The sequence below is a fragment of the Heterocephalus glaber genome, unplaced genomic scaffold (assembly GCF_053883595.1).
Source record: "Heterocephalus glaber isolate CG9 unplaced genomic scaffold, H.glaber_assembly_v1.0 deba00001465, whole genome shotgun sequence".
In the NCBI taxonomy this organism is placed as follows: Eukaryota; Metazoa; Chordata; class Mammalia; order Rodentia; family Bathyergidae; genus Heterocephalus; species Heterocephalus glaber.
Genome location: NW_028258312.1, coordinates 28,348,599 through 28,376,232, shown reverse-complemented (window position 1 = coordinate 28,376,232; position 27,634 = coordinate 28,348,599). Strand labels below are relative to the sequence as shown.

Here is a 27,634-nt window from a genome sequence, read left to right as displayed (position 1 = left end):
GGAGCCAGCTTTGAAAGAATAAAATTAGATTGCTGCTAACACTGCTGAGCCACTGACCCTATGAACAATGAGTTCTTCCCTACCCCTGATCGTCTTGTTCTAAGGAAAAATATACTCACTCTGTTGTGTAGGTAGTGTGAACTGGGTTTCCTGTTATTTGGAAGTACTATAAGTGGTGTTCTGCAACAACTCGAATCAGTTTTGTTGTTCCATTTAAACTATATTAGGATGCGTACGAAATTGATTATTTGAGGCAGCTGAGACCAAAAGTACATACAGCCTCGGGCTGTGATTTCAGAGGACAACTGGAAGGTCACTCCTTTCTTCTCAGCTGAGTGCATCACTACAGTTTGATACAATAAAATAATTCCTTTGATTCAGAAGTTGAACACTGTGTGCCAAAGTGGAGTGGGAAGTGGGAAGGGGCTTGGAAGAAGAAAGAAAAAGTATCATGCAGACTTGTCTTCTCTCCCTCCATTTCTCCCCTGCTGTCTTTCCCTATTTTTCTGTAGGAACCAACTATGAGGTAAGTAAGGGCTTATGTCCAGTAAGCTACACATTGCCCTGGCCTACATCTGACATGAAAGTATATGCTCATCATCTCTGGACATGTCTCTTTCAGTTCTCAACAGTCCTAACATATTCTGAATTTTCTCTTTATGGTTGGGTGCTTTAAGTATGCTTTTATAACTTGGATACTGCACATATTAAAGTAATCTGTACCCAGTGTAGCTTATCATAAAATAGGGAATGTTATGAAATATAAAATATACATTTCTTAGCATATTGTGAGTATTACTTGATTCAGTCATTTACTGTTAATTTTGCTGAATATATCGTAAATTTAGTTAATTATGTACCAAATATGCTTCCAAGTATAGTATTATTTATGTAATTATTTCCGTAAACAAAGCAACAGAAATGTGTTACTGTACTCTGACAAATACTTTAGAATGTTTTTATTCAGCTGCATTATAGTGAAAATAATGATGATGATATTTATGCCTGGTTATTTATGCCTATCCAGATGTTAAATGCTGCGTGTGCGCATGTGTGTTTGTGGTAATATCAAGACAAAGAAGAGTAAACATTCATTTCAAATTCATGAACTCAGTCATTAAAGTACTTGTACTTGCACAAAATATGTTTAGAGAATCAAATCATCTACTCTGTTTTATCAGGTTTAACATGCATTTTGATTCCTGTGCTGGATGTAGAGGAGGACATCTATTTAAATACAACTGATGATACATACCATATAATCATGTATATGTGCAGTGTAGGTCTATACTTCCTTGTACGTCTTGCAGACTTCTCCATTTGACTACAGTTTCCCAAGGGCAGGTTGTCTCCTTTGTTCAGCACCTGTAGTGCCCAAGGCAGGAGGCCACCCATGTCCTTGGAGTTCTCCTATCACCACAGTGTGCCTTGGATGCTGGACTCAGAGCTGCAGGATTTAATGTTTTCCCTCATAGGCTTCAGTCTTGCCTTGGTCTAACTTCTTCCTATCCACCAACTTCTCCCTTTTGGATTGGGGATATTTGCCCTGCGACACCACGTTTACTTCCTTTTTCAATTTTACAGGGCATCAGGAGTTTTCCTTGAGTCTCAAAGGAGTTGTTAAACTTGCACTTTTCAGCAATGTTGAAATGGTTAAGATTTGAAGACTTTTGGAGATAGGTTAAATACACTTTGCATAAAGAGATGGACATGAACCCTTTAGGAGCTGGGGTGAAACACTACATTCTTTTTCAATTTTATATTTATGGGACGTGTTTGCACCACATAATGACGACGTTCACTGTGAGAAGTTGAAACCTGGATACCACCCATCTCAATGCCTTTTCCGTCTCCTTCCCTCTTCTCACTCTTCCTCTCTGTCACTCGTTCTCCTTCCCATTTGCAAGAGATCTACCTCCCTGTTTCCTATTATCTACCTTTGATTTTGCTCTTTAATTTCTAATTTGAGTTTTTCATGTAAGAGATATCATCCCATATTAAAATTTGTGTGTCTGATTTATTTCATTAAATATGAAATTGCCTCCATTTTACTAGAAATGAATCAAGTTTATCTTCTTTATGGCAGAATAGTACTTCATTGTGTATTCCATTTAGATATCCTGTACTCCATTTAGCTAATGTGAATTGTGCTACTATAAACATCAGTATGCATGGATTACTGTAATTTGATGTCTTTAAAATTTTTAGGAAAATACTTTCACAGGGACTAACTGGGTTGAATGAATTTCTATTTTTTTTTTCAATAAACCCCATTCTGATTTCTGTAGTGTCTGTACTAGTTTACATTCCCACCAACAATGTCCATGAGCTCCATTTTCTCCACAGCCTCATGGGCATTTGTTTTCATTTGATTTTTCTTGATTCTAGCCATTTTTCTGGGGTAAGACGGAAACTCATTGTTGTTTTAATTTGCATTGCTCTAATAGCCAATGATGCTGAACTTTTCTTCATGTATTTATCAGCCACATGTACTTCTCAGACCTTGACTAAAACATTATGGTTTAAATCGAAACTGTCCCCATCAGACCCAGAAGATGTTCAGAGGCTGGGCTTTTGGAAGGTGACTGGATCGTGGGAGTACTAGAGCTGGGGCTGGTCAGAAGGAGGTTACTGTGAGTAGAACCTGGAAGGGTTATCTCCTGCTCTGGCTCCTCCATTCTCTCTCCCTGCTTCCTGCTGTGACACAAGAGCTCCCCCGCCCAGACCCTTCCGCCATGCCATTTGTCCTTTGGGGCCAACAGACCATGGACTGTAATCTTGAGCCAAGCAAACATTTCCTCCATGAAGTGGTGGGTGTTTTGTGTTTGTCTCAGCAGCTAGAAAGTGACGAAGAGACCATTTGGTCTACAGCTTTTAGCCTAGTCCCTGGAACAGTGTAGGGACACAAGAAATTGGTGTCAGAAAAAGTGAAGATGAGACTAATGATTAACATAGTCCTTTGTATTACTAAATAAAGTTCAACTGCTTCATTAAGCAACTTTACTAAACACGAAAGCCTTACATGTTTATCTATGTCTCATTGGATAATCTAAAGATAACTGCATATATAATTTATTAACTGTGCAATTTTCTTTCTTGAGGTATGAGAGAAAAGGAATAATAGTTGAAAAAACAACTGTTGATAAAACATTAATCCTATAATTTTTAAACATTAATAATTTATTAACTAAATATAATCCTTAAAGTAAAGGACAACGTGCAGTTTCTGGGCTTAGTAAGATATAGTTCACATGGCCTTTACTAGCTAGTTACACAATGAATCATTTTAAACAGCAATTAGTAATGTGTTTGTGATTTTCTCCTTTTAGAGAGGTACAAATGAGGAAAATAAGAAAAAAAAGAATGGATGATTTGGTTTCCGTTTTTCTTATTGAATTTTAAAAAAAGAAGTCACAAGTTTTGTAAACCTAAGCCAAAGTAATGGGAAGGTGGATAGTAAGACTTCTTCTATAGCCTGAATCCCTATCCTGACAGAATTAAAGAGATTTGAGTATATAAATGCTACGTAGAGTGAGGGTTACCATTTTTAAACTGTGACTGGACATCACAAATAAAGTTATACTTCAATGTTAAGCTCCTTCAGTTATCCTTTATATACTCACTCGACTTCATTTCCTGTCCTATGCATCTCATCTTTGTAGACTGACTCACACCCGACCACCTTCACTTCTTTAGTATTTATTTCAGCCTTCAGATTTATGTACTTATCTCTTTCACTCTTCCACTGGCTTTTACAGTGTAATCTACATTCGGTACTAAATATAAAACAGCACATCATATTTTCTAGTCTCGTTTCCCAAGCTGGATGCAATCTTTCGTGGAGGGCCAGGACTATATTTTCATTTTGTGTAGTGCACATAATTGGTACAGACTAAATATTTTTCAAAAGCCACTCAGTTTTAGAGTTGAGAAAATGAAGTCTGGTAAGTAATTTTGATCACTGTTTTCACATTATTGTTATAGCCTTGAAAAATAAGGCTTGGACGTCAAACCTTAAGTATCATAAACAAATTCATGGGAAAATAAAAAGAAACCTAAAATGGCAGATTAGGATTTAACACATGATTTCTGAGATTTACCCCTTTTCAGTAAAGGTGAATAAATTCATAATCTTTTTGAAAATATAATATAGGAAAGGAGGAATCATTCTACAATGCAAAGGCTAGTGAAGCCATGAGACTGAGCTTATCTGCTCACTATGTGTGACATTTAGGTGGCCACACTACCTGTATTTTTTTGTTTCTCAGCACCTGAGAGGGGAGTGGCTACATCAAGCTCAGTTCTATGGATTATTGCTCTATTTTTTGTGTGGGAGACAGCTCACTTCAGCTTCACTTCATTTCTGTACGTCTGGACAAATGAGCTAATCTAAAAGCAAATGTGTGAAACCAAAGGAAGAAAAAACTAAAAATGATAGCAATATTGGCCCAAATCTCAGTGAAGACATTCACTTAAGAAAACCACAGGATCATTGGACATAAAATATTAATACTAGAAGAGACATTAGTGATTAAGAGTGTCGGAAAATATCCATGTTGCAACCAACTAAGGTTCCCATTAGAAAGTAGAAGTGTATTCATTAAATCATCTAAATTACCAACTAAAAGTTCTCAGAAATAGAATTTTGAAGTAAATTTATTTAAGCATCAGGACACGACATTAATATAATAACTAAATATATATGTATGATAAAAACAAAAAAGATCACACAATATATGATGTTCTACAATTGCTTTTAAAAATGCACTGCATATACTTTTATATTACAATATAATTAGTGAATATTGACAGTAATGAATAATATTTTATTTTATGGACATAGCAAAATATATTCTGCTAAGACTTTAGTGAATGATAGTGGGATGGTTTCCAAGGTTTCTCTCTCCCAAATGATATCTGAATAAATAATCAGATTCCATTTGAAGCATGGGAGAAATATGCAACAATATCCATGTCACCAAAAAATTTTATATAATAAGCAGAAGCTCATAATCTTAAATGCAATAGTCACTTTCTGTAAATGAGGTTTTTAAGTGACTTTTATGCCATCAGCTTATCTGTACTAAAATTGTTTTTAACCAGACAGAACAGTATTCCATTTCTACCTTCTCTCTGTGCAAGCCCTCTTGCTTCAAAAGTAATCACTCATCAATGAAGATCAAGTTCAACTTCTACGCACCCTGCTAAGTGGCCCAAGACATGGTGAGGAATGACTTCCGTGTGCCTGGGAAGCCCCTGTCCTGGACTAACAGGTTTCCTGTCCCATCAGTGCCGCCATCTTACGAGAAAGCGCAGAGCTGTGGCCACCTAGGCTCTCAGTGCTGCCGGGTTCTGCGGTGAAAAATGAAGCCCGTGATGCTCCAGGGAACTCAAAGAAGCATCAATGTTTATTCATGAAATCCCTCGATACAGAGTGACTTGGGGTGCTTAGGGTTGAATGCTGAATATTCTGTATCTTCTGGGATATAAACAAGGTGAAGTTTTAACAGTTATTAAAAACATGGTGACTAACTGAAGGCAGGAAACTATTTCATTGCAAAATCTTGGCGTATAATACATATATATCTGTGTGTGAACAAGCAAGTATTTGATAGTATTTTATAGTTATTTTATAGCTATAATTGTGAAATGTCTGAAGCTATTTAGCAAAATGCTATTTCTATTTTAGCTTTTATATTCCCGAGAGGAATTCAGAAATTTTAAGATGCTTTGAAATAATGACATCCCAAAATACAGTTCCACATATTTGGCTTAATTAAAATATCTTTTGAGTGTGGGACTGCATAACCTTTGTTCCTTTGCTCCAGCCCCATTGTGATTAAATGTGAGTTAATGGATAAAGATGCTTCTTAGTTTTGGGACACTGGATAAAAATCTGTAACAGACCTAAAGTCCCAAAGTAAACTACTCAACTCCTTGTTTGCCCGGAACATCAGTTCCGGGCACCACAATTTTTAGAACAAGCTGCAAATGTCTGCTGACCATCAATACGTGACAGTCGACCACTAACCTCTGTCCCCTTTTCTTTAATTCTATATGTTAACTTCCTCCTCAACCCCCTATAAAAACAGCCTCGGACTCTGAGCCAGTTGCCTCTCTAAGCTATTTTGCTTTGGGAGTGCCGTCTGGCCAGACTAATAAAGGTCTGTTTTATTTTCCAACTTGTCCGGTGTGTTCCTTCCCAGGTGTTCTTCACTGCAGTCAGCTCCTCGGACCTTTGGTAAGGCTCTAGGTCTTACATTCTGAAGGCACCGCTGGGATTCCTGGGTGTGCTTCACTATAGTCAGCTCCTCCGAGCGTTTGGTAAGGCCCTCGGTCTTACATGAGACTCAAAGGATGAGAAAGAAAAAAAATAGAAGGAAACTTAGGGCAGGCCTAACTTGAAGAGAGATGAGATATAAGATATCCTGTTGAAACTGTTCTTGGTGAAGGGGAATTATATTTTTCATGTGATTTGGGCCCATGCCAAGGATGCTAACCATAGAAGATAAATCACAACCTCGGCTTGCTTACATGGAGCTCGAGTAATCTCGTGTGCCTCTCTCTTCTTCAGTGAGGTAGTAACTGCTACAGAGGGACATTTTTCCACTGCCTATTACAATAGGAGCTAAAATTACATTCCTTTTTTTCTGAATCATTAAGGTCTACTTTAAAGGAAAATGGTCAGGGTAACCACATTCAGGTGTTAATAAAATGACATTGACAATGTAATTCCCCTATCTGCAAAGCTCATCTCCCTAGGCTAAATTCTTCCTTTAATTGGAATGTCTTTAAAGAGCTCAACTGAGTAAAAAAAAAAGAAAAAAAAATGAACTGACTCAAAATTTAAGACAATGTAACTGAAAAAAGGCACAAGGCTACTCAGGGAGAGACTTGACCCATTGTGCTTAACTTTTACATTGTTTTCAGGTCGGGTAAAGGCCGAGTTCAGCAAGGATGATGTGCTGGACTTGATCTTTAGTGCTACAACACAAATAATAAAAGAACAGATGATTTTTCAAGTTGTAAATGGATAGATACTACTGATGTCTAGTTTTCTAAACCTTCAAGATACATGTAGAAAATAGCCTGTTAAGGAAACAGGATGTAAGCAAATTTAAAAATAAAATTAAAAGTTCAAAACAAATGTACAGGTCATATAGAACAATTGGACATCCAAACATGTAAATACTGTTCAAACCTTCCATTTCAGAGGACTCATAATCTTACAAATGATCATATCACATCACTCTTCCAGAACTGGCCTGTGGAAAAGAAGGGAACTTTATCTTTCGTTGACATGCTACATATTCAAATTTTTGAAAAGCCATTGATTTGTCCTAATTTTTACCTTAACTGAGATAACTATCCCCACTTAATTTATGCATTATGGCATATATAGCAGATATCATTTTTGTTGACCTATTCTTGAAAAACTCAAATTTGTTTGTTTCAAAATATAGTCAAAATATAGTCATAAGATGTACACAAGACTTCCTATGTCATCTCACTGGCAGCACAAAATACGACTGTGTTATTACTTGTCTTGTGGAGACCGCTGCGGTACAAGGAGCAATCCAACACTGTGTTGGCCACTAATAGAATAACGAATCGATGCCCTTTCCTTCCTTGCTTCAGCCCCAGTTACTAGTAATTATACCCTCTTCCTGCCTAAGGTCAAGACTAGGGGCTGTCTGGGGGAAAGTGGAGGAAGGTAGGAGGTCCAGCTTGGGTTGAGGGAGAAAGACAGCTATGTCTGCCTTGCAAGCAATGTTAGATGAATGTAGGCAATGAGGGAGATTTTGGTAATTTGCAGTCAGGCAAAGTCTTCAGGACAGCCTTTTAATCTCTCACTTTCTCCCCAGCAAAGAATCTAGTTTGCATGTATTCCACATGTTGATTAAAGTCCACAGACAGAAAAGTACATATTTGTTTTTCCCAGTAAAACAGCTTCCTTGGTGTCCAAGGCTGAGTGGTCATCCAGTGGAATAAAATTATGTAGTGGATTCTCAGGAATTTTCCACATCAACTGACATCAGGAGTTGTAAAATTGTCTCCTGGAAATTGTCTTTAAACCTTTCCACTTGGTCCTTCCAATAATTAATTTTTGGTTCAAAATTAGCAATAATTTCAGCCAATGTGCCACCTTTGGCCCAAGTTCTATAGAAAGCAATTGAAATAATTAATGAATTGAAAAACAGATTTATCTCAGAGGCAGAATAAAACGTAAGAGAAAAAAAGTTCAATTTGAACAACTTCATCCCCAAAAGAAAAACTTGAGGTAGTACTTAAAAGGTTTTTTTTTTGGTACTGGGGATTGAACTCGGGTCCTTGCGCTTGGGCAGCAAGTAGCAAAACCACTGAGCTAAATCCCCAGCCCATTAAAACTTATATCAAATATTGTTCAGTTAAGAGTTTTGTGTTTTGTCTGTATAATGACTGTATGCTTCAATAATGTATTATTAAGAAAAGTTATAAAATCATGTCCCTGGGATAATTTGAATAAAAATATTAAAAACTGTATTGTGGGAGTAGTTAAAGGAGAAACCTAGATGCTCTTGTGTACAGTAGAGGTCAAAACTACTGTGCTTTCTTCTCAGTCCTCTCATAAACATGTATTAACCACTAATGTTAATTATTCTAGAAAGTTTCCACCCTTCCTATCGGTGCTTTTCTAAACATCTTCTTTAAAATAGTCCTATCTAATTATTCCCACTGATGAACTATAATTGCAATCAACACATCTCAAAAATTACCTCGCCCATTAAATCCAATCTCTCGAACTGGAAGTGATTTTTTTTTCTTCAATTTGATACCTGTAGTACTTTGTTCACCTCTTCAGACAAATATTTTCTGTGTGTTTAATAATTGTTGATGTGTCTGTCTTTATCTTCTCTCACATCTGAGATCCCTAGGGCAGGCCCTTCATCTCAGGGAAAGTGAGAAAAGATAGATTCCCCTTCTGGGGTTAGAATAAGACAAGCAAGGGAAGGAAAAGGAGAAAAAAGGGATTAAGACTAAGATATATCATGTACATGTACAAATTCCTTATGATGAATGTGATCATTATGTATGTCAAAAGTGTACCACTAAAGTTGATTTAATAAAAAGGGAAAAGGCATCAAGAGACACATGCACACATTTGTAAATGGAAGAGTCTAGTATTCTTGTTTTCTCCTATGATCTCAGCTTTATCCAAAGCTCCAAAAAGCTTACTGTTGATCTATCAGTTCCAAGAATCTAATATTAACATGTTGTTTTAAATCCCAACTTGATATTTATTAGGCTTTTATAGGATTCTCATTCTGCAATCTCCCAAATAAAAATCAATTCATAAGTTATTTCGTCTAAGCTTAGGAAAGTTATAGTCCTAAAGGGCCAATTCCTAATTATGTAAGCATTACTTACATTACTCATAATTTTCAAATAGTAGAGCATAAGGTACTCTTTTCCCATACCAAATGAGGTGATTTGTCAAATTGTATGTTGAAAGAAAGTTTTTTTAAAAAATCAAAAGATGACAACTAAATTATCCCCGGTTTGCATATTCAAGTACAAGCAGAAAAAAAACTGACATAAAAATAATAGGTCAGGATTTATTGGACATTTAAATAATGTTATTAGTGACTGAAATGATGGAAAAATGGGGATTTCAATGCTTGATTTCTGAATGTAGCTCTTGAATTGCATGTAAGGTCTAATTATTCATATTTCTTCTTTAATAACTTCTAGGTGGTGTTTATTATAAACTAGGCACTGTTCTAAGAGCTGGACATATGTTCATTCTTTGAATTTGCAAGAAATCCTGCTAGAGTCGATATTGTTATCCCAATTTTACAGGTGAGGTAACAGAGACACAGAGAGGTTAAGTACCCTGCTCAAAGTCACAAATTTAATAGACTTGTCCTTTGGTATCCAAGGTTTAAGGACTCTGAAGAGACCAAAATCTGTAAAGGACCACGATCCTTATATAAAATGGCGCCATATTTGCATAAATCCTAGACACATCCTGCCCTATATATTAACTCACTTCTGAGTTACTTATAGTAACAAATGCAACATACATACTATGTAAATAGTTATTATATTGCATTGCTTAGTGAACAATGAACAATGACAGGAAAATACTCTGTACATGTTCTCTACAGTTATATTTGTTAGCAAATATCTTTAATCTGCAGTTGTTTGAATCCATAGATGTAGAAACTGCAGATACTGAAAGCAACAAAGAGCCAAGATTTGAACCCTTCCTGCCTGAGTTCTTAGCCACAGAGCCGGGTTTAGAGGGTAGGATCCTGTAGATACCAGTTTCCTCCAGAAATCTACACACTGTGGAATTCCAGCTGAGCACCGGGCAGGAGCCAAACATTGAGATTGAGCATACTGCTATTATTTCTTCAAGTTAAACATTGTTTCATGGTGTCTGGCAGGTAAGCACTGCCTTGGGGAGAAAGCATGGGGCAAAAGCTCAGGTTTAACACCTGCTCTTACATCATCAAGAGTCTACCTGGCCTCCTCACCACACAACATAGAATCACTTTCTGATTTAACGATGAACTTGCTATCGGCGTATCTGTTAGTTACAGGCTTCTATTACATATGTTGTATGTAGTTACGTACAGATGTGAGTTTAATGAATAGTACACTCTAACTTTAAAGACAAGGCGGAATTATGGAGGAAATAGGTCTTCACAAGATGGCGATAGGGAAACTGCATTGAGATGACCCAGCCCCTTCCCTCCTTTTATCATGAGGTCCAGCTGGTTGTGGGGTGAGCCCTGCCCGGCAGTGTGGGTCAGGAATTCTTTCTGGAGAATTCCATTTCTGGGCCTCCCTAGTTGAATAACTGAAGAAGCCGGACCCTTGAAGCCAGTGCTCTTCTGTGATCCGCTGCTTCTACACAGGGAGCCAAAGCAATCGACTGAATGAGAGAGACCTCAGTCCCCACACGCTATTTGACTTGTGCTTGAACATGTTTGTAGCTACTTGTGTAGATAATAATAATTTTTTCTAGACTCAGTGGGTCCCTAGGGTTTTGATGAATTATGTGGGGTCTAATTTTGAAATAAAACCTTCCCAGATAAAGGTACTATGGGGCATTATCAACACACTGTATAAAGAAAGTGCTCATTCTGATATGAAATTTCCTATACTTTCCATGGATTAGTATGCAAGATAGCAGGTGTCTTTATCTTGGTTCTATCTTTGCTGAAGAACATGAAGTTGATCCTTCTTGTTTTACTTTTTAACTTTGATTAAAATAAAAGAAAAAAAATAAGCCAAGTGTGGTAGTCCAGGATTCTAGCACTTGAGAGGATGAGGTAGGAGGATCCCCAAGTGCAAGGTCAGCCTGAGCATCACAGAGAATCCAACAGCTACCTATCCTATACAGGGAGACACTGTCTAAAAAACAAATAAGAGGAAGAGAGAAAGAGAAAAAATAAAGAATAAACATCACTTGTTCATTTTTAGGTACAGCTTTATTAATTTTATACTTTCAAGGACAAAATTAAATACGTTATGAAAAAGATTCAGCACAAATTCTCTCTCACTAGATGACTTGTTTAGAAATTAGATATTGCAACTGTACTTTAAATAATATGGATTACACAATTTATCAAATAAAGACTTTGATAAATGTTGGACAATAAATTTCCTGAGTACGAAGTTACTTTGAGGTGTCACCCAGCTCTCCTTTGGCTTCAGGGAACCTGACCAAATAAAATTCCACCAACAATGGCATCAGTGCTAAGCGCCTTGTGCAGGGATCCACCTGTCTGGCCATGACAGTAACCTGTGGGCTTTACTCTGACACTGTAACTCTTCAGAGTGAATAACATGACTCTCGTGCACAGTAGGAGGAGATTAAATTTGTGTTCACTGCTACTGGTTTCTAATATTTTCAAGAAATTATTTCCAATCTGTCAAAATATTTCTTTTCAATGAACTCTTAAGGCTTCCTCTCATTTTTTTCATTCCGTCCCTGATGAATGACTGAGCATGTTCTCGCCTTTCTCCACATACTATCAGTGAGATAGTAATCATTCGATCACTTCCTGTCTTCTCTACCTTTCTTGAGCTTTCTTTATAGGTTACCCTAAGCCTCTCCAAAATCTAGATGTCCTAGAACACTATGAAGCTTTCACTGATTAAATGTCCATTTCCTCTCTGATTTGTCTTAATTTTAGAGAGTCATCCTCTAGGGGCCTCTTCTGCCACTCAGGAGTGGGGGTTGCTCTAGTAGAGTTCACCAAGCCATTGTCCACCACCAAGCACCAGTCACCCATGAAGCTGATGGTGTCTGACAGATGTGTGACTGCCCTGAGGTCTACAAGATGTCCCAACAGAAAAGGGAGCTGGGGAAAAGGGGTGTGAAGAAGAACCCCCACCTCAAGCTCCGGTCAGAACATCAGGCTGATGTTTACTGACATACTGTACACTGAGGACATACAGGGCTGGAATGTTGACATTTGCTAGACATCACTGAAGAAGTCAAGCATAGATCTGGAAATGATCATTAGGCAGATGGTTATTGAATTTCACAACATGGAGAAGTTGTCCAGAAACAGAATATTGTTTTGAGTAATAGAGAACCCAGAAATGTAAACTGATAAGAGCTCCATGGATTTTTAAGTGATTAGTAGAGGAAATCCGAGAGCAGATTTGTGAGATTAAAAAAGTCAGTATTTAAATTCCCAAATGTTGCAATTGTTTAAGGAGCAAAAGCTTCATGATCATAGCCACGATCATGTTATATACAAATTTACCCCCAATCACTAAGACATATTCTCAGATACAAGGAACAGTGGTAGAAATGGTATGCATCAAATGTTTTCAATATTTTATGCAGCCATTTGCTACAAATAAAAGGTTTACCACACTCCAGCTATTGTGCTTCAACCAAACAAGAATAGTTTTCTCTATGAGGTCACTTCTAAGATTCTTTTATTTTTTAAATAACTTTATTATCAAACACACACACATATACAAAAAATTAAAACCATTCAAAGAAGAACAATGCAAGGGGAAAGAAACTAAAATAATATTCAAATATAGTAGAGCTCAACCAAAACAAAACTGAAAGGCATTTAAATGTTTTTCCATATAAGTTAAAAAAGCATCTCAAGCACCAACAAGACACCAGAGGATGTGATTTGTTTCAGAAAGATTCCCGGAACCAACAATGAACAAATAGTGGTCTGGAAAAAAAAACTCCAGTTAGCTAGCAGACTCCACATAAGCCAAGCTTCTCCCTAATTTAAATTTCGATACAGTCATGTGACACGCGATGGAAACACAGTCCGAGAAATATGTTATTAGGCCATTTAATCTGTATATACTTAATTACACTTTCAGTTTCTTACACCAGAGAAACTATTCGGTATTTACACATGTGTGTCCTATTTATTTCACTTTAGAGTATTGCCTCAATGTGCATCCATTTAGCTATAAATGTCTCTAGTTTCTCGTTCTTTATGGCTGAGTAGTACTCCATTTTATTAAAAAACACATCTTCTTTATTCAGTCTCTAGTGGATGGGCACTTGGGCTGTTTCCAAGCTTTAGCTATTACAAACTGTGCCGCTATAAACATGGGTGCACATATATCACTGTGGTATGATTCTTTTAATTCTTTTGGGAAAATACCAAGCAGGGGGATAGCTGAGTCTTAGGGGACTTCTAGTCCTAGTTCTTTGAGTTATCTCCATACTGATTTCCACAGTGGTTGCACCAGAGTCTTAAGATTAAGATTAATTAAGATTCTTAATTAATATACATTAATATATTATTATTAGAGTTTGGAATTACAAACCAACAAATTGTGCTCCTTGTAATTAATAACAAATTAGAAACATTTTCAAGCAATAAGCTAATGAGTTGATAACCTGTTACAGAGATTTTCACACATATACAGCAAAATTAATTTTCTTCAGTATACACAAAATAAATGTAAATATTATACATGAAGTTATTATCTTTCATCTAACTGCACGATTCTATTTGTATAATCATTTTTATTTCATTTTTTTCTTGTTTTTGGAAAAGTAAGTAAATATATTTGTGAAAATAATTCCATTTAACCCTAGTTGAGTGAGAAATCACTTAGAATCTTCTATGGCTAGCAGGTTTTGAGGAACTATTTTTGCCCATGCAGAATAGCTTGCATTATGATAATTTCTAGAAAGATGGATCCAATCATGTGTTATCCTTACTTAGCCCAAGAAGTAATCTTAAGGAGAAAGAACAGCTGACAAGTACTTATAATTTCATCTACTATATGAATAACTTAAGCGAAATTGACCAAATCCTTCATTTAGTAACCAAACTTCAGAAATCAAAAATAGTATGTCACACCCAAAAGATCTATTGAAAGCTTGCTACCATTCTGATATTTCACGATCACTAACAAGAAGCCTTTCAGACAGAGACAGACTGACTGTTTCACCACTTAAATTTCAGGCACCCATCACTTTCTAAAGGATAAACATGAACATGGCTCTTCATAGGGCAGTCAAATATGCAGTTAACCTGCAATTTTCTTTCCAATTTGCACAACAGTCTTTATGTTTCTGGGGTAAACATAACCATTTATTCATAATGAAATCCAGTAGGGGAAAAGATTAGTGGTGATGAGATTGGAGGGCCACAAATTTAATAGAATCTGAGTTCACATTAGAAAAGGGAGGCCAATTACCTAAGGAAAACAAGTTTGGCGAGGTAAGACAGAGGAGGATAGTCGAGAATAGGGTAGGGTAAAGTATCACTGTGTTTATTTATTTTCTTCTTTACTGAAAATGAGACACCTAGTCAGAAGCCAGTGCAACTACCATGAGGATACAGAAGCAGACTTTTAAGTGAAATGATAATCTGACTTCTTTATCCGGTATGGAACTAATCTCAGTAATGCACATGCTTTGTTTTTTTCCAAAAATGATGATGGATCTTTTAAGACTACCAAATTCTGATATTTATATCCTTTGTGTTCAGACTGGTGGGTTTACTGGGTTAAATACAAGCTACATATTACTCAAATTTCTCTGAGTAACAGAGTTTATATTTACTAAAACACAAACGTAGGTTTTATGCATTATTTTTGAAGCACAATGACTTTACACTCTTACATCTTAAAGGAAACACATCCCTGGGCCCAATTTTTCCTTCATCTCCTGCCCGATATCCCCTTCCCTACTTATCTCAGTTCCTAGCTCATGATGTACCTGCTTCTCTTCTCTCTTCAAATGTTAACTTCTGTGTCTTTCTAACATCTCCTTCTGAGCCCTGTAAATCCATGAAGGTGAAGTTTACTGTTCAGTGGCTGAATTCTCAGGGCCAAGAGTGGAACCTGGCATACAGAAGTTACTCGAATATTTGATGAGTGGATGAATAAACAAATCAATAAATATATTGATGAATGTTTGTTTTAGGTGATTTGAAATTTTCCTCTTAACTCTTCCTTGAGCTACAGTCTAGTTCTTTCTCCACAAATTGGGCAAAGCTGACTGACCCCCCCCATAAATTGGCAAGATCCTAGATTAGTCCATCAGCATTAATGTTCCTCTGCTCAGCTTCTGCGCACAAGCTGAGCTTCTGGTTGTTTTTTTTTTTTTCGTCTGTTTTGTTTTTTGGTAATGCGGATCGAACTTGGTCCTTGCGCTTTCAGGGCAGGTGGTGGAACCACTGAGCTAAATCCTTGGCCCCAAGCTGAGCTTCTGATTGTCTGGTCTGGGAAACATCCCTCACACTTAAAGGCGTGACACACTTTCCAGGCTTCCTTCTCACTCCCCACTCTGCCTCAGACTTTTCAAACTTCAATTTCCTCTGCCTGTCACTGAAATATCCATAGAGCTCTTATCAGTGTACATTTCCAGGCTCTCTATTATTCAAAACAATATTCTGTTTCTGGGCAACTTCTCCACATTGTGAGCTCCAATAACCAACCATCTGTCTAATGATCATTTCCAAATCTACACTGGACTCCTTTGGTGATGTCTAGCAAACGTCTCAAACACAGTCTGCAAAATTCTGGACTCACTGCCTGCCTTCCGACCCTGTGTACCCTCAGCATGCAGCATGTTCAGTAAACAACATCCAGGCACTCTGGCCAGGACCTGGGGGAGGAGGGCACTCTTTACTCTTCATTTCTCCCTTGTGGTCAACATTCCACAAATCATCAACAATCGACGACTTTACCTCTCACTTCTGGGCACTCCCTCCCAGAGGAGGGCTCAAGGGCTCTGTCAAGCTGTACCCTCCAGGTTCTGCTCTAATGTGTTTTCTGTATTGCAGCCACAGGCGTCTCCCAAAAATACAACACCTCTTTCTTGCTCTTCGTACTCAGTCCAACATCCTTGTAACATTAGCAAGACTGTGGCATAGGCCTTCTGTTACATATAACACAAGAGAGGGAAGCACTGCATTTGCTGGGTTGGGGAGATTAATGCTAAATATTTCAATTGATGTGTTTCAGATATGAGCCAATTAATTAATTGCATAGCAAGGCCTATATTCATTCAGCAGCGTAGTTTTTTGTGGGATTCATCTTGTCGATTCTTTTTATAAATTAATTTTATTAGTACACTTTAGAATACAAACTGATCACATACATCATAGGAAATTTGTAGGCGTACATGACATATCTGGATTCTTCTTTTTATTCCTATTGCCCTCCCCTCTGCTCAACCCTTCCTCACCTCCTTATTTACAGAGATTTTGTTTCCATGTTTCCTTCTGTTCTCCGTTTTACCTTTTCCTGTCCTTCATCCTATGCTTCACTTCTTTACACCAACACACTGCATCCTCCAAGCTCATAACTGTGTTTGCCTCTGATGGCTTCAATGTTGTTCTCCTGCTCTCACAGGTATTATTTTTCAATTTTATGTCTAAGTAAGTGTTTAGGTGTCCAAGGTCTCTAGGCCCTGGCAACTTAAGAAAAAACCCTTGGCAAATTTAACCACCTAGGAAACAGTCAGCTTTTCATATTGTTCTTTTTGATTCTTTCTAGAAATTAATGCCTAATGTTTTAAAAGTGAGCACTGGTCAGTATTACTGTTTTCACATGCATTACTTCAATTACTAACATATTTTGCTCTTTTGAATTTGCCTTCTTTACTGTCTCACTCTGTCCTCATTCTATTGGTCATAGGTTCACATTTTCTAAAACCTACTGTGAAGTATTTTTTAAAGGGAAGACTGTGTGCAGGTAATACCTCTTCACAGTTATGTATTTGAAAAATGTCTTGATTTTGACTTCCATTATAAGATATAGTGCACCTTGATGGAGAATTCTTTGCTGATATTTGTATTTTGAGTAAATTTTTAAAATTCTGATGGTACATATTGTAATCCCACATTCTGGTAGGCTGAATCAGGAGGATGGTAAGTTCAAGTCCATCCTGAGGAAAATAGTGAGACCCTCTCTCAAAAAAAAAAGCACTGGTGATGTAGCTCAACGTAAATAAAGATCCTGAGTTCGGTCCCTACCATCTCAAAAATTATAATAAAAATAATAATTACTGGCCCTGGTGTATATATTTCCTAGTGTATTTTTATATACATGCCATGAATCTTCAGCATTAAAGTATTACATAATGAGTCCTCAATAAGTACTCATTGAAGAATCAAAGGAAACTAAATTTTATTATATATTTGGTAGTGCTATGGAACCTAGAACCTTGTATTTGCTAAACACATGCTTTATCACTGAGCTACACACTCACCTCCTAAGATTATTTTTTCATTAAAGGTCAGTCATGTCTTTTGTTCCCTTGCTTTGTATCAGTATGCTATGTTCTCGACTTGATTGGGTTTATATTTGTTACTAGCTCACTGAATTACTCTGACAGCACACACTGGACAATCACTCATGCCACAGAACTTGGGCAGATGAATACTTAGAAAGACTTCTGCTTATTGCTCTAGAACATTCACTGGCAATAGAAATTAATGAGTACACTACCATTTGGCTTCAGTTTACACAGTCCTGTCTAGGACTGTGAATGGGTACCAGGAAGTAATCCGGTCTTTGTAACATGAGGTCTGTCCACTCTGCTCTGGAGGACCTCAGCCTCCAGTGAACATCTGTGCACACTCCTCAGAACAGCTTGTATCTTCATACTCAAGGATGCGGGACAAGGACTTTCCCTTGCCTTGCTAAGACAGAAGTTTTCATGCTGTGCTTTTCAGATATCAGAAGTGGCTTTAGTCATTCAATGGGGCTGAGCACATAGAGATGTGTTGGTGTGTGTGTGTGAGGGATGTAGTGTGGGACATGGAGACAGAAGGAGGTGTGCAGCCTTGGTAAAAGGCGGGTACACTGAAGTATCCAAAGGGGAGTCCTAGGAAGAGCAACTCTGATTAATAACTGAAGCTCACAGTCCTGAGCAGGGATGCAATGCAGGTATGCAATTCAAGTGAGTGAGTATTGCTTGCAGAAGCAGTAAAGCATTGTGTGGTTATCCCATCCTAGATGTTTGGTGATGGGGAGTAAAAGTATCAAACTAGAGGTGAATCTCTTTTGAAATGAGTAGCATCAAGCACTTAAAAAGCTACTGCAAAGTGCTGAGGTTCGAATAAAATCATGAAAGAATTTTCTTAGTTCATGCTTTTGAATTATTTTCAGATGAGCTGCAATGAAGGGAGGACATGTTTAATTATAGAATGAGCAGGATAAACAAATTTTAAAAGTTGGGACCAATATACAATTTTTTCTGAGCAAATATGCATAGATTTATTTTCTTTCCTTTGGAAATTAAAAATAAGGAGATTTAGCACTTTATATAATCACACAAAGTAAGTAGTTCAAAAAGGATAGAAGAAATCTTGGATACTATTCTATCATTGGGAGATTAATGTATAAGTAAAAATGCAGCTCTGGTGACAGCTAAAATCTTTTTTTGTTTTTTAAGATTTCACATTAAAATACTCATTGTTTTTAAGAATTAAATCCCAGTAGATGCTGTGTTTACTGCACTTGTGCTGTGGAACAACCCAGACTAAAATGACAACAAAAGTCTCAGCAAAGCTTTTGATTTTTAAATTAAACAGGCAAGATGGGACTTAATAAGCTAATAATTCAAACATGTGGTTTCAATAATTAGCTTTAAAAATACAAAGAGACCTAAGGTAGGGTCGATAAAGACATTGCTATTAATCATTTTTATTCAATAAATTTTCAGTAGTAATATAGGCAGAAAATATGGACTTGAGAAAGAGGTTGTAGGACTATAAGTGATGTAATGTACCCATTCTATGCAGACATCTAACCCAAAAACTATTTTATTTCTCTTATATTCTGAACTTTTAAAATAGTATTTTCCAAAATAAAAGCATTGATTTAAGAAACAAGGGACATTTTAATATTTCACAGCACTTGTTCTCTACTATTTTAAAGCTACAGCACCTGCACATGCAATTAGAGCTGGTATAACTACTATGCTATACCAAAGGATAGAGTGTACACACACTGAACATTTTTCTTTCAAGAACTTCTAAATATACCTCATGGAAGAAAGAGCCTGTCTGAAGCAAAGGATGAGAACAAGGCGCTTAAGGTAGTATAACTATCCAATTTCTGATTATTAGAGGGATTTTAATAACATTGTTTTATACAATGTTATTAATACCCAAATCCCACAATTTAAAGGAGGAGAGGAACATTGTTGGCCATGTTTTTAGTCTGCAGTTGGCTGGCCTAAAGGCAGAAAGGCACTGTGGAAGGGCCAGGGTGGAGGACAGCTGCTCGCCTCGAGGCAGGCAGGAAGCGGAGAGCAGAGAAAGCTGGGAAGGGAGATGAACCTTCCAGTCCACACACACCAGACCCCTCGTCCGTCCTCCCAGCAGTGTGGCCATTCTCAGGGGACTAATCCAGCATGTTTGTAGGGTTCCCATGATCCAGTCACCTCCCCGTGTTCACCTGAGGCTTTGTGGGGACATCTAGATATAAACCTTAACATGAATAATAATAAATTTGAGTAAAGCTTAGTTACATAAGCATCCGATTCGCCAGAGTCTCATGAACCCCATGGAATAGAGAAGTCTGCTTAGTTTTAAATAAGCTGCTGCCCATAAACCACTCTTCTGACAGAATGATGAATGTTAAAATAATGTTTAAAAATATAGCCTGGAATATCCAAGTATTTACTTTAAAATTCTGTGAAGACACTGCTTCATTAATTATTTAAATGCATTTTCCTCTTTGATTCCAGATTTGGCTTTCTCAGAGTACTGACAGAAACATTATACACTACAAATCTAAAGCAATGCCAGCTGTGGGCTGGTGGCCTTAAAATGTAACACTAAAATTAAAACCTCTTCATTCATTCCTGGTAGGATTACTCATAGCTCTAATTTTCTTCAGAAATGTAGACTTTTCCAAGGATATGATTCTCAAAGACTGAAACTCAACTGTATATATTTGGAGATGGAGGCTCAAAGTAGTTACAACATTTTTTTATTTCTATGGCACTGTGTCAATGCACGTAAAATATCTCTGAACCAATTAATAACCTTAATAGAGAATTATCTTCAACACAAACTAAATGAAGAAATTATCTTTCAATAATAATTTTTCAGATATGGTCATACTAATGCAACATTAAAATATACAAAAATACATTTAAAAATAAACACTAACATCCACTAAATACTGGTCAAAGAGACTAAGTTAAAGGTTTATTTAATTATTCTTTCTTTGTTAGGCTCATATTTATGAGGTCTTTAACCATGCATAAGGTACTAGATCAGGTGCATTAGACACAACATTGTAACTCAAAATAGTTTTCTTCTTCAAAACTGTTTTCTATGAGACACTGAAGTACTGAAGTTTGCTAAAGGTTATGGTGATTGACATACTGTTAATCAAAAATGTTTGATTTTTCTGTATGGAAAAGGAAGAATCTGTCTTGTACTCTCCTTGGTACTGATGTGAAAAATGTATTTTTTTCAAATTTAATTATAGTATTACCTTTAATCAGCAAGAAAATCTCTGCACAAGTTTACACAGTGCTAAATCATTTTAAAGTACACCCGTTTCCTTAATGGGTAGCTATTTAGAAATTGTGGAAGTTACCCTAAATCCATAACTATACATACCAATGAAGCACTTCGTGGACTAAAAATATCATTTTGAAATGTAATCAGTGACTCTAATCAATTTCTGCAAGGAAAAGTTTTCAAAGACTTTGAACATCATTGCAGTTGGAATACTGTCTTCTTTATATTCTTAGAAATATAATGTATATTTATGTCCTTATAAAACTAATTATTTAGAACAGCTTAGAAAATATTGACATATATTAGCAGCCCCTTTAAAAAGATTTGTTTTCACTTCCAAAAACTATTTAGCTTGAATAAATTCACTTGTATATTATTTCTTTGATTTGAGAATAACATTTAAAATTTATATCAGTGTTAAAAATCTAAGGAATTTGTTGTATTCAAGTATTATTTGCGATATCTTTTTCTAGGACTGGGAATTGAACCACAGACCTGTGCATTAAGCTACATCCTCGGCCTTTTTTTATTTTGAGACAGGGTCTGGCTAAATCACTAAGTTGCCCAGGGTGGGTTTAATTTGTAATTGATTTTCCTGCCTCAGCCCCCTGAAAAGCTCAGATTAACAGTCATGTGTCACCACACCCCGCCTATTTGTGCTGTCTTTCAGTATATTGTTAACGAGTAAAAATGTAAAAATGATTTAAGAACATCCCTAATAAAAATGTTGGTTAATTATAAACTGGAAATGATAAAATCGAGAGCACTACAGACAAAGAATCTAAGTAGCAGTCTCACACAGCATCTCCACTGCACTCCACGCAAAACCTGTCAGCCGTTCACAGGAATGAAGAGGACAGCCACTGGGATGCTTAAAGCTCGCACTTACCAACCTCCACAACACTAGAGCAGGTGGGGTCCACGAAGCCGTCTGGGCACTCACAGGAAAACGACTCATCGGTCAGCCTGGACAAACAGATGCCCCCGTTCTCGCAAGGGTTCGGGTCACAAGGATCGCCTGCGGAGCAAAGACACAGCACAGCCGTTGACTCGGTGTTTGGCTTTTGGTTTGTTGGTTTGGGGACATTTGGGGGTTTTTGTCTTTTTGTTTTATCGTCTTGGCACTGAAACCCACCACTGCACATTCCCCAACGAGATCCTCAGGCACAGTCACTTCCGGCTTAGATTCTCGTGGAGGACGCACAAGACCCATTTGAAAACGTGCTTTTAAGAGAAATGGAACGCACCATGGTAAAAATTCAAACACACACTTCAAATACTGCGTCTGAAAGCAATAGGTTCACTTTGGGGATCATTCACTACATACAAATGAAGTGCTGTCTTATTTGTTAAAAAAAAGATTGACCTAAAGATGCACGGTAGATAGGTTTCATTACCTATGTTAATAAATACTCTCTGCAGACAAGCAATTTGTTGTACAATTTTCCAATTCCTCTCATTACAGAGATGAAACTTATTTCTGGATCCTTGGAATCTGAGTGTGTCCTTGTGGCTCACTCTGGCTAATAGGATTTTTAACAGACGTGCAGCCAAAAGATGCTCGAAAAAGCAAGTGAAAATTCCTACTTCCTCCTTTGGGATTTCACCACTGCCATGAAACTATTTCCAGGGCAGCCTGCTTGGAAGAAATAAAGGAAAACGTGGCAAGATAAGAAATAAACTGTTACAAAGAAATATGTGCAGGAAAATGTCCTGATATTTGTGGCCTTGGCTTTACACAGGGTTGGAGTACAGAAGTGAGGAACAGCGCTTGGAAACCAGAAAAATGGTCACCAATGTTGTGTAGTGATAAAACTGGTAAAGCTGTCACCCGCGGTAACTTGAGAGACAGAAAATAGCTGATGAGCTTCTGGATGTGAGAAGTGAGATTTCCAGGCAGACTGGTCACCTAACATGTCAACTGGCTTTTAATCCCTGCATGTGATTAGGTACTGTCAGAGGAGACCTCTAAATAAAGAACTAGACTGTTTAAAGGGATGGGAAGAATCTAACAGCACCGAGACTTGTGCTAGGGCCATAAACCTGTTCCTCCACTCCAGCCTCTCCTCTTGATCATCAGTGATCAGATCTAGAGCTCTGCCAGAAAGACATAAGGACAGAATAAATATTCCTTCACGGACCTGGCTCTAAAGCTCTTTGGGAAACCATTTCAGATCATTCACTTGGCAGACCCTCTCCGCTAGATAAAAGAGCACCTGGAATCTCCAGGGCAGTCCCTGAGTGTCCCCACCACAGCTGGGATGAAGTCTGGCTGAGAGCTCACCCCTGACAGAAGCTTGGCTGGGCTGGATTATAGGAAGAGGATGGCAATGAGATTCATAAAGGCCCATGCAGCGTTTAAGGGAGCTTTATAAAGGACAGTGCCACCTCCTCAGGGGCGAAAAGAGGAGACTTTTCAAAAACTGGAAAACTGTCTTGGTCCCAACTCCCTACCACCTTGTATTTCCTAGGAACTGCATTTCCTCATAAGAGATTTCAGATTATTTCTTCTCTTCTCCAGGTTAATCACGTGAAAATGTTTAAAAAATGGAAGATAAAACTTTCATCAAATTTATAAAAAGTCAGTATCCATGTGACAATGATTGACAAAAAGAGTCCCTCAGCACTGAAGCAGATCTCAGAAAAGGCAGTCGTAAGTAAATGCGTGCATGAGAGGAGGAATGGGCGAATACGCTTCGAGAACATGAAAGCACTTACCGTGGCTGGGCCGTGCAGTATTTGGTAGGGACTGGGTGAGAAAGCACAGATATGTCTATCAAGGAAGATCAAAGAACGATACTGCAATGTGTATGATGATGAGTGGATGAATGAAAGATTTTAACACGGAATGGTCAGATCTATACCTTAGGACAACCATGGCAGCATTCCACAGGGTACACTTTGAATGAGGAAGTGGATGACACATTTACTGAAGAAGACCTTCTGTCTCGCTATACATCTAGCTAGCTAGACACCTCACCAGCATTCCATTTGCATATCCATTTTTGTAATTTGTACTAGCACATGTTTGCAGTACATAACAATTGCATTCCCCATGGAGAGTTGGTGCATGTAAATAACATACTCATTCATTCTAGGTTCCTTTCCCTCCCCTCCTCCCTCCTTTTCCTGGACCCCTTTCCATTTTCAAAATACCTACATACCCTGTGTCCTACTATGCATCTTTTCCTCTATTCCTTGACTACCTCCTGTATGGCAGGTGCTGAGGTTAATACTGACCATCCCAACCTCAAGAAAGCCTTTAACAATCAAGAAGTACACAGCCTAGTAGGGAAAAGAAAAAAATGTGGGGACAATTACAACTATATCACCTAGTCATAAGACCAGTAATTGGTATGCATGATCAAAGCTGTGAGGTCGGTAAGGATTTCTAAGGGAATTCAGCGCCGTTAGGCATGAGAGACGTGAGTACTATGTGTAAGATTCCAGGCAGAGCGAATAACATATTCAAAGAGAAAAAACATCATGGTTCATTCACCTACACTACTTCAGCTAAATCACCAGTGCCTGTAAGGAACAGAGAATGGTGAGTCAGAATAAGGTCCTATAAAAAGAGCCCTGTATGCACTGACAAATTTTGGCCTTTGTCTTCAAGCACTTGAGACACCATAAAAGGACTTTAGGCGCAGGGGAGCATATCGCCACATTTGTGTTCTGTAATAACTATGGAGGTAGCACTATGTTGGAGCAGATGAAGGAGGGAAAACTGAGGGCAAAATAACAAAGATGGCCCAGTGGTACATGCCTGTAATCTCAGGAGTCTGAGGCAGGAGGATAACTTTGAGTTTGAGACCAGCCTAGGCCACTTAGTTCAAGACCAACCTGAACTACACAGCAAGACTCTGTCTCAAAAAACAGAAACAATGGGGCTGGGGATTTAGCTCATTGGTGTCGTTGCCTGCCTCGAAAGCACAAGGTCCTGAGTTCGATCCCCGGTACCAAAAAAAAACCAGAAACAAAAACAAAGCATTAATCTTTTAAAATAGCCCTAGGCCCCCCCCCCAAAAAAATGCTGTGAACTTTCTTGATCGTCCCTAGACCTGCCCATAGACAGGGAAAACAATCTAGCTGAGAAAACTACGCTATGGATGTAGATATGAAAATTTCCCCAAATCGCGATCCAAAAGCAAATTAACTCAAAAGCAAAGGTGTTACTGTTGAGATTTCATGAGAGGAGTTGATGACCAGTTCAAATGCTCGGCTGCTTTTGGTACAGGAAGAGCAGCACACAGCCTTACAGTCAGAGAACAGCACTGACCTTCCCAGTAATGGCTGAAGAGGAGCATGACCCATAGACATATGTTTCAAGGTGAAGCACTGTTCCCTGCAATCTCAATACTGCCAGGATCTGGTCTAAGAGCAGGGGTAGAGCAATAAGGCAAGCTGCAGGTGCTTATGCTGATTTATTTGCAAGACAAAAGCAATATCCCCAAAAGACAATGTCTGAGTAGGATTCTAGAGTCTCTGTATGACACTGGCTTGGTTTACACATTTACACAGAGTCAGGAACCTCTTGGTCTGATTAGGCTCTCCCGCAGGCCCTGAGTTCCCATGGCTTCTGTGTACTGATGTTGGGGTCCGAGCCAGATATGCTCAGGGCTCCCAGACCCTGTTCTTAATCTTGTTTCCTGTCTCTTTGGTATTCCCATTATTCTGGAGACTTCACGCTGTCTTCAGAAACCTTTTCTGACACCTGTACTGGCCTTTCGAGATAATATTTCTACCATGGGTATGTTGTGTGTGTGTGTGTGTGTGTGTGTGTGTGTGTGAGTTGTGTAATGCTTCGGTGGTCAAAATGATACAACCCTGCCCAGCTCCCATTACATCTTGTAGCCAGCTGTCCTTTATCTGACCTGTTTTGCTCTCGTCCTTATACTTTTTATTCTTCTGTTTTGCTTATGTCTATGCCTTTAGTCCAGTGCACCATAAAAATTTGTGAACATTAACTTTTTAATTGACATAAAATTTATAAGGATTTATTATACACAACATGATGTTGGGAAGTATATATACACTAAGGAATGACTCGATCTAGCTAATTAACATAATCATTATCTCATATAGATATTTTTGGGGTGAGCACACTGTACATCCACTCAGCATTTTTCATGAATATAAAACTTTGCTAAATGAATCACCATGGTGCATTTTACCCTGTCATGATCATTTACAAAGTGCCTTCTGAAAAAGGTGAAAAGAGGTAACAGATTTTACCTAAACATACAATGAATGAAGATGACATTGTGACTAAATTGATATGCGACTTGAAGAACAGCAAAACAATGTGGACTTATTTCTACAGTGCATACCTTCATGACTGAGAAGGAATGACATAAAGAAATATAACAGGTTTAATTTTAAAGGAAGTATTATGTTTTAGAAGCCTGCAGGACATCTAAAGTCAACACGCTAACAAATCTGTTGAGCACACAGGCAGGTAACTGGAGAGGATTTGCTTCGATGTGAATTGTCAAGTAGGAATGTTAATACTCAATATCAGTGAATCTTTAGAGGAAAGGAAGAGATGACAGCAGCAGGAAATATCTCTAGAACTGAATGACCAGGCACACTAACAAATACGAGAGGAAAACCAGAAGATGATTCAGAACTAAAAAGGCTGTTAGTGCCGGACCATGTCTTCTTCAGCAGACACATTCAGCATGTGCAAGTGGGGTCCAGTCTGTCCAGGTCTGCCTGAGATTACTAAAGGTTCAACACTTAAGGGTTCTAAGTGAATAATGCCGCAAAAAGCCCAAGTTTGGCCTTGGACAAAGTAGAAGACAGATGACAGAAACTCAACCACTATTCCTTGGGTTTAGATTTGTCTTACTTTGCATCTGGCTCCCCATCCCCAGTTATTAGCAGTGTTCTTCATCACTCCGGTTCTTCAGAGAGTACATGCTAAGATGAAACTGGGTATGTAGCAAAGCTCCAGAGAAGAAATGAGCGTGACTAATAAGATGATAAGGAAGAGGAAAGGGGCAGGAAAAGCTTTCATCTTATGAGCAAGTCTGTCCCAATAAGAAGAAATACAGGACACACAGACAGGGTTAGTAGAAGCAGGAGCCCCAGTCCACACTGCAGACCTGAAAACATCTTAGCAATCTAGCTGGAGCTGCAGAGCAAAGCTGACTCTGAAGAAATCCCTCCAGGGAAGGTCACCTACCGGGCACTATTTCCCTCCCCGTGCATAATTATTGGCTGGAAGCTGGCCAGACAGAGTGAGACTCTGAAGTTCAGGTGGGACCCTGATGGCTTCAGCTACCTGAGTTACTCATAGCTGGAAAACTTCTTCTTGAAGGGCATTTGGAGGTGCACAACTCCACAGGTACCCTTACCCCCTTGCCATCTCAAAATCATCCTGATTTGTACACATTTTATGGGTGATTGCATCAAAACCACCGTATCTTAGCCTATTATTTTCTCCATGCAGCCGTTATCCAACTGGGACACAGACATGGCACCTTAAGAGAAGATAAACTCTCCCTTTCTAAAATTTCAAGTTCAATTAAAATACAGCATAGGGACTTCTGATTACGTCTAATTTGAATTAATCTAAGGCAGCATCTGAGCAGGAAAGAATGCAATAAACTCCTCTACTTTGAGTCAATGATTTGCATCTA

At 38.1% G+C, this 27,634-nt stretch overlaps 1 protein-coding gene across 3 annotated transcripts in view; it reads right to left on the bottom strand.

Annotated features, from left to right (window-relative positions):
* Window positions 1-27,634, bottom strand: part of Edil3 (EGF like and discoidin domains 3) — a 404,159-nt gene that overhangs the window by 253,489 nt on the left and 123,036 nt on the right. For all 3 annotated transcript variants that reach the window (XM_004841650.4, XM_004841651.4, XM_087180996.1), the window contains exon 2: window positions 21,880-22,008. In XM_004841650.4, the coding sequence (XP_004841707.1) occupies window positions 21,880-22,008 (129 nt within the window). The remainder of the gene's footprint in view (window positions 1-21,879; window positions 22,009-27,634) is intronic.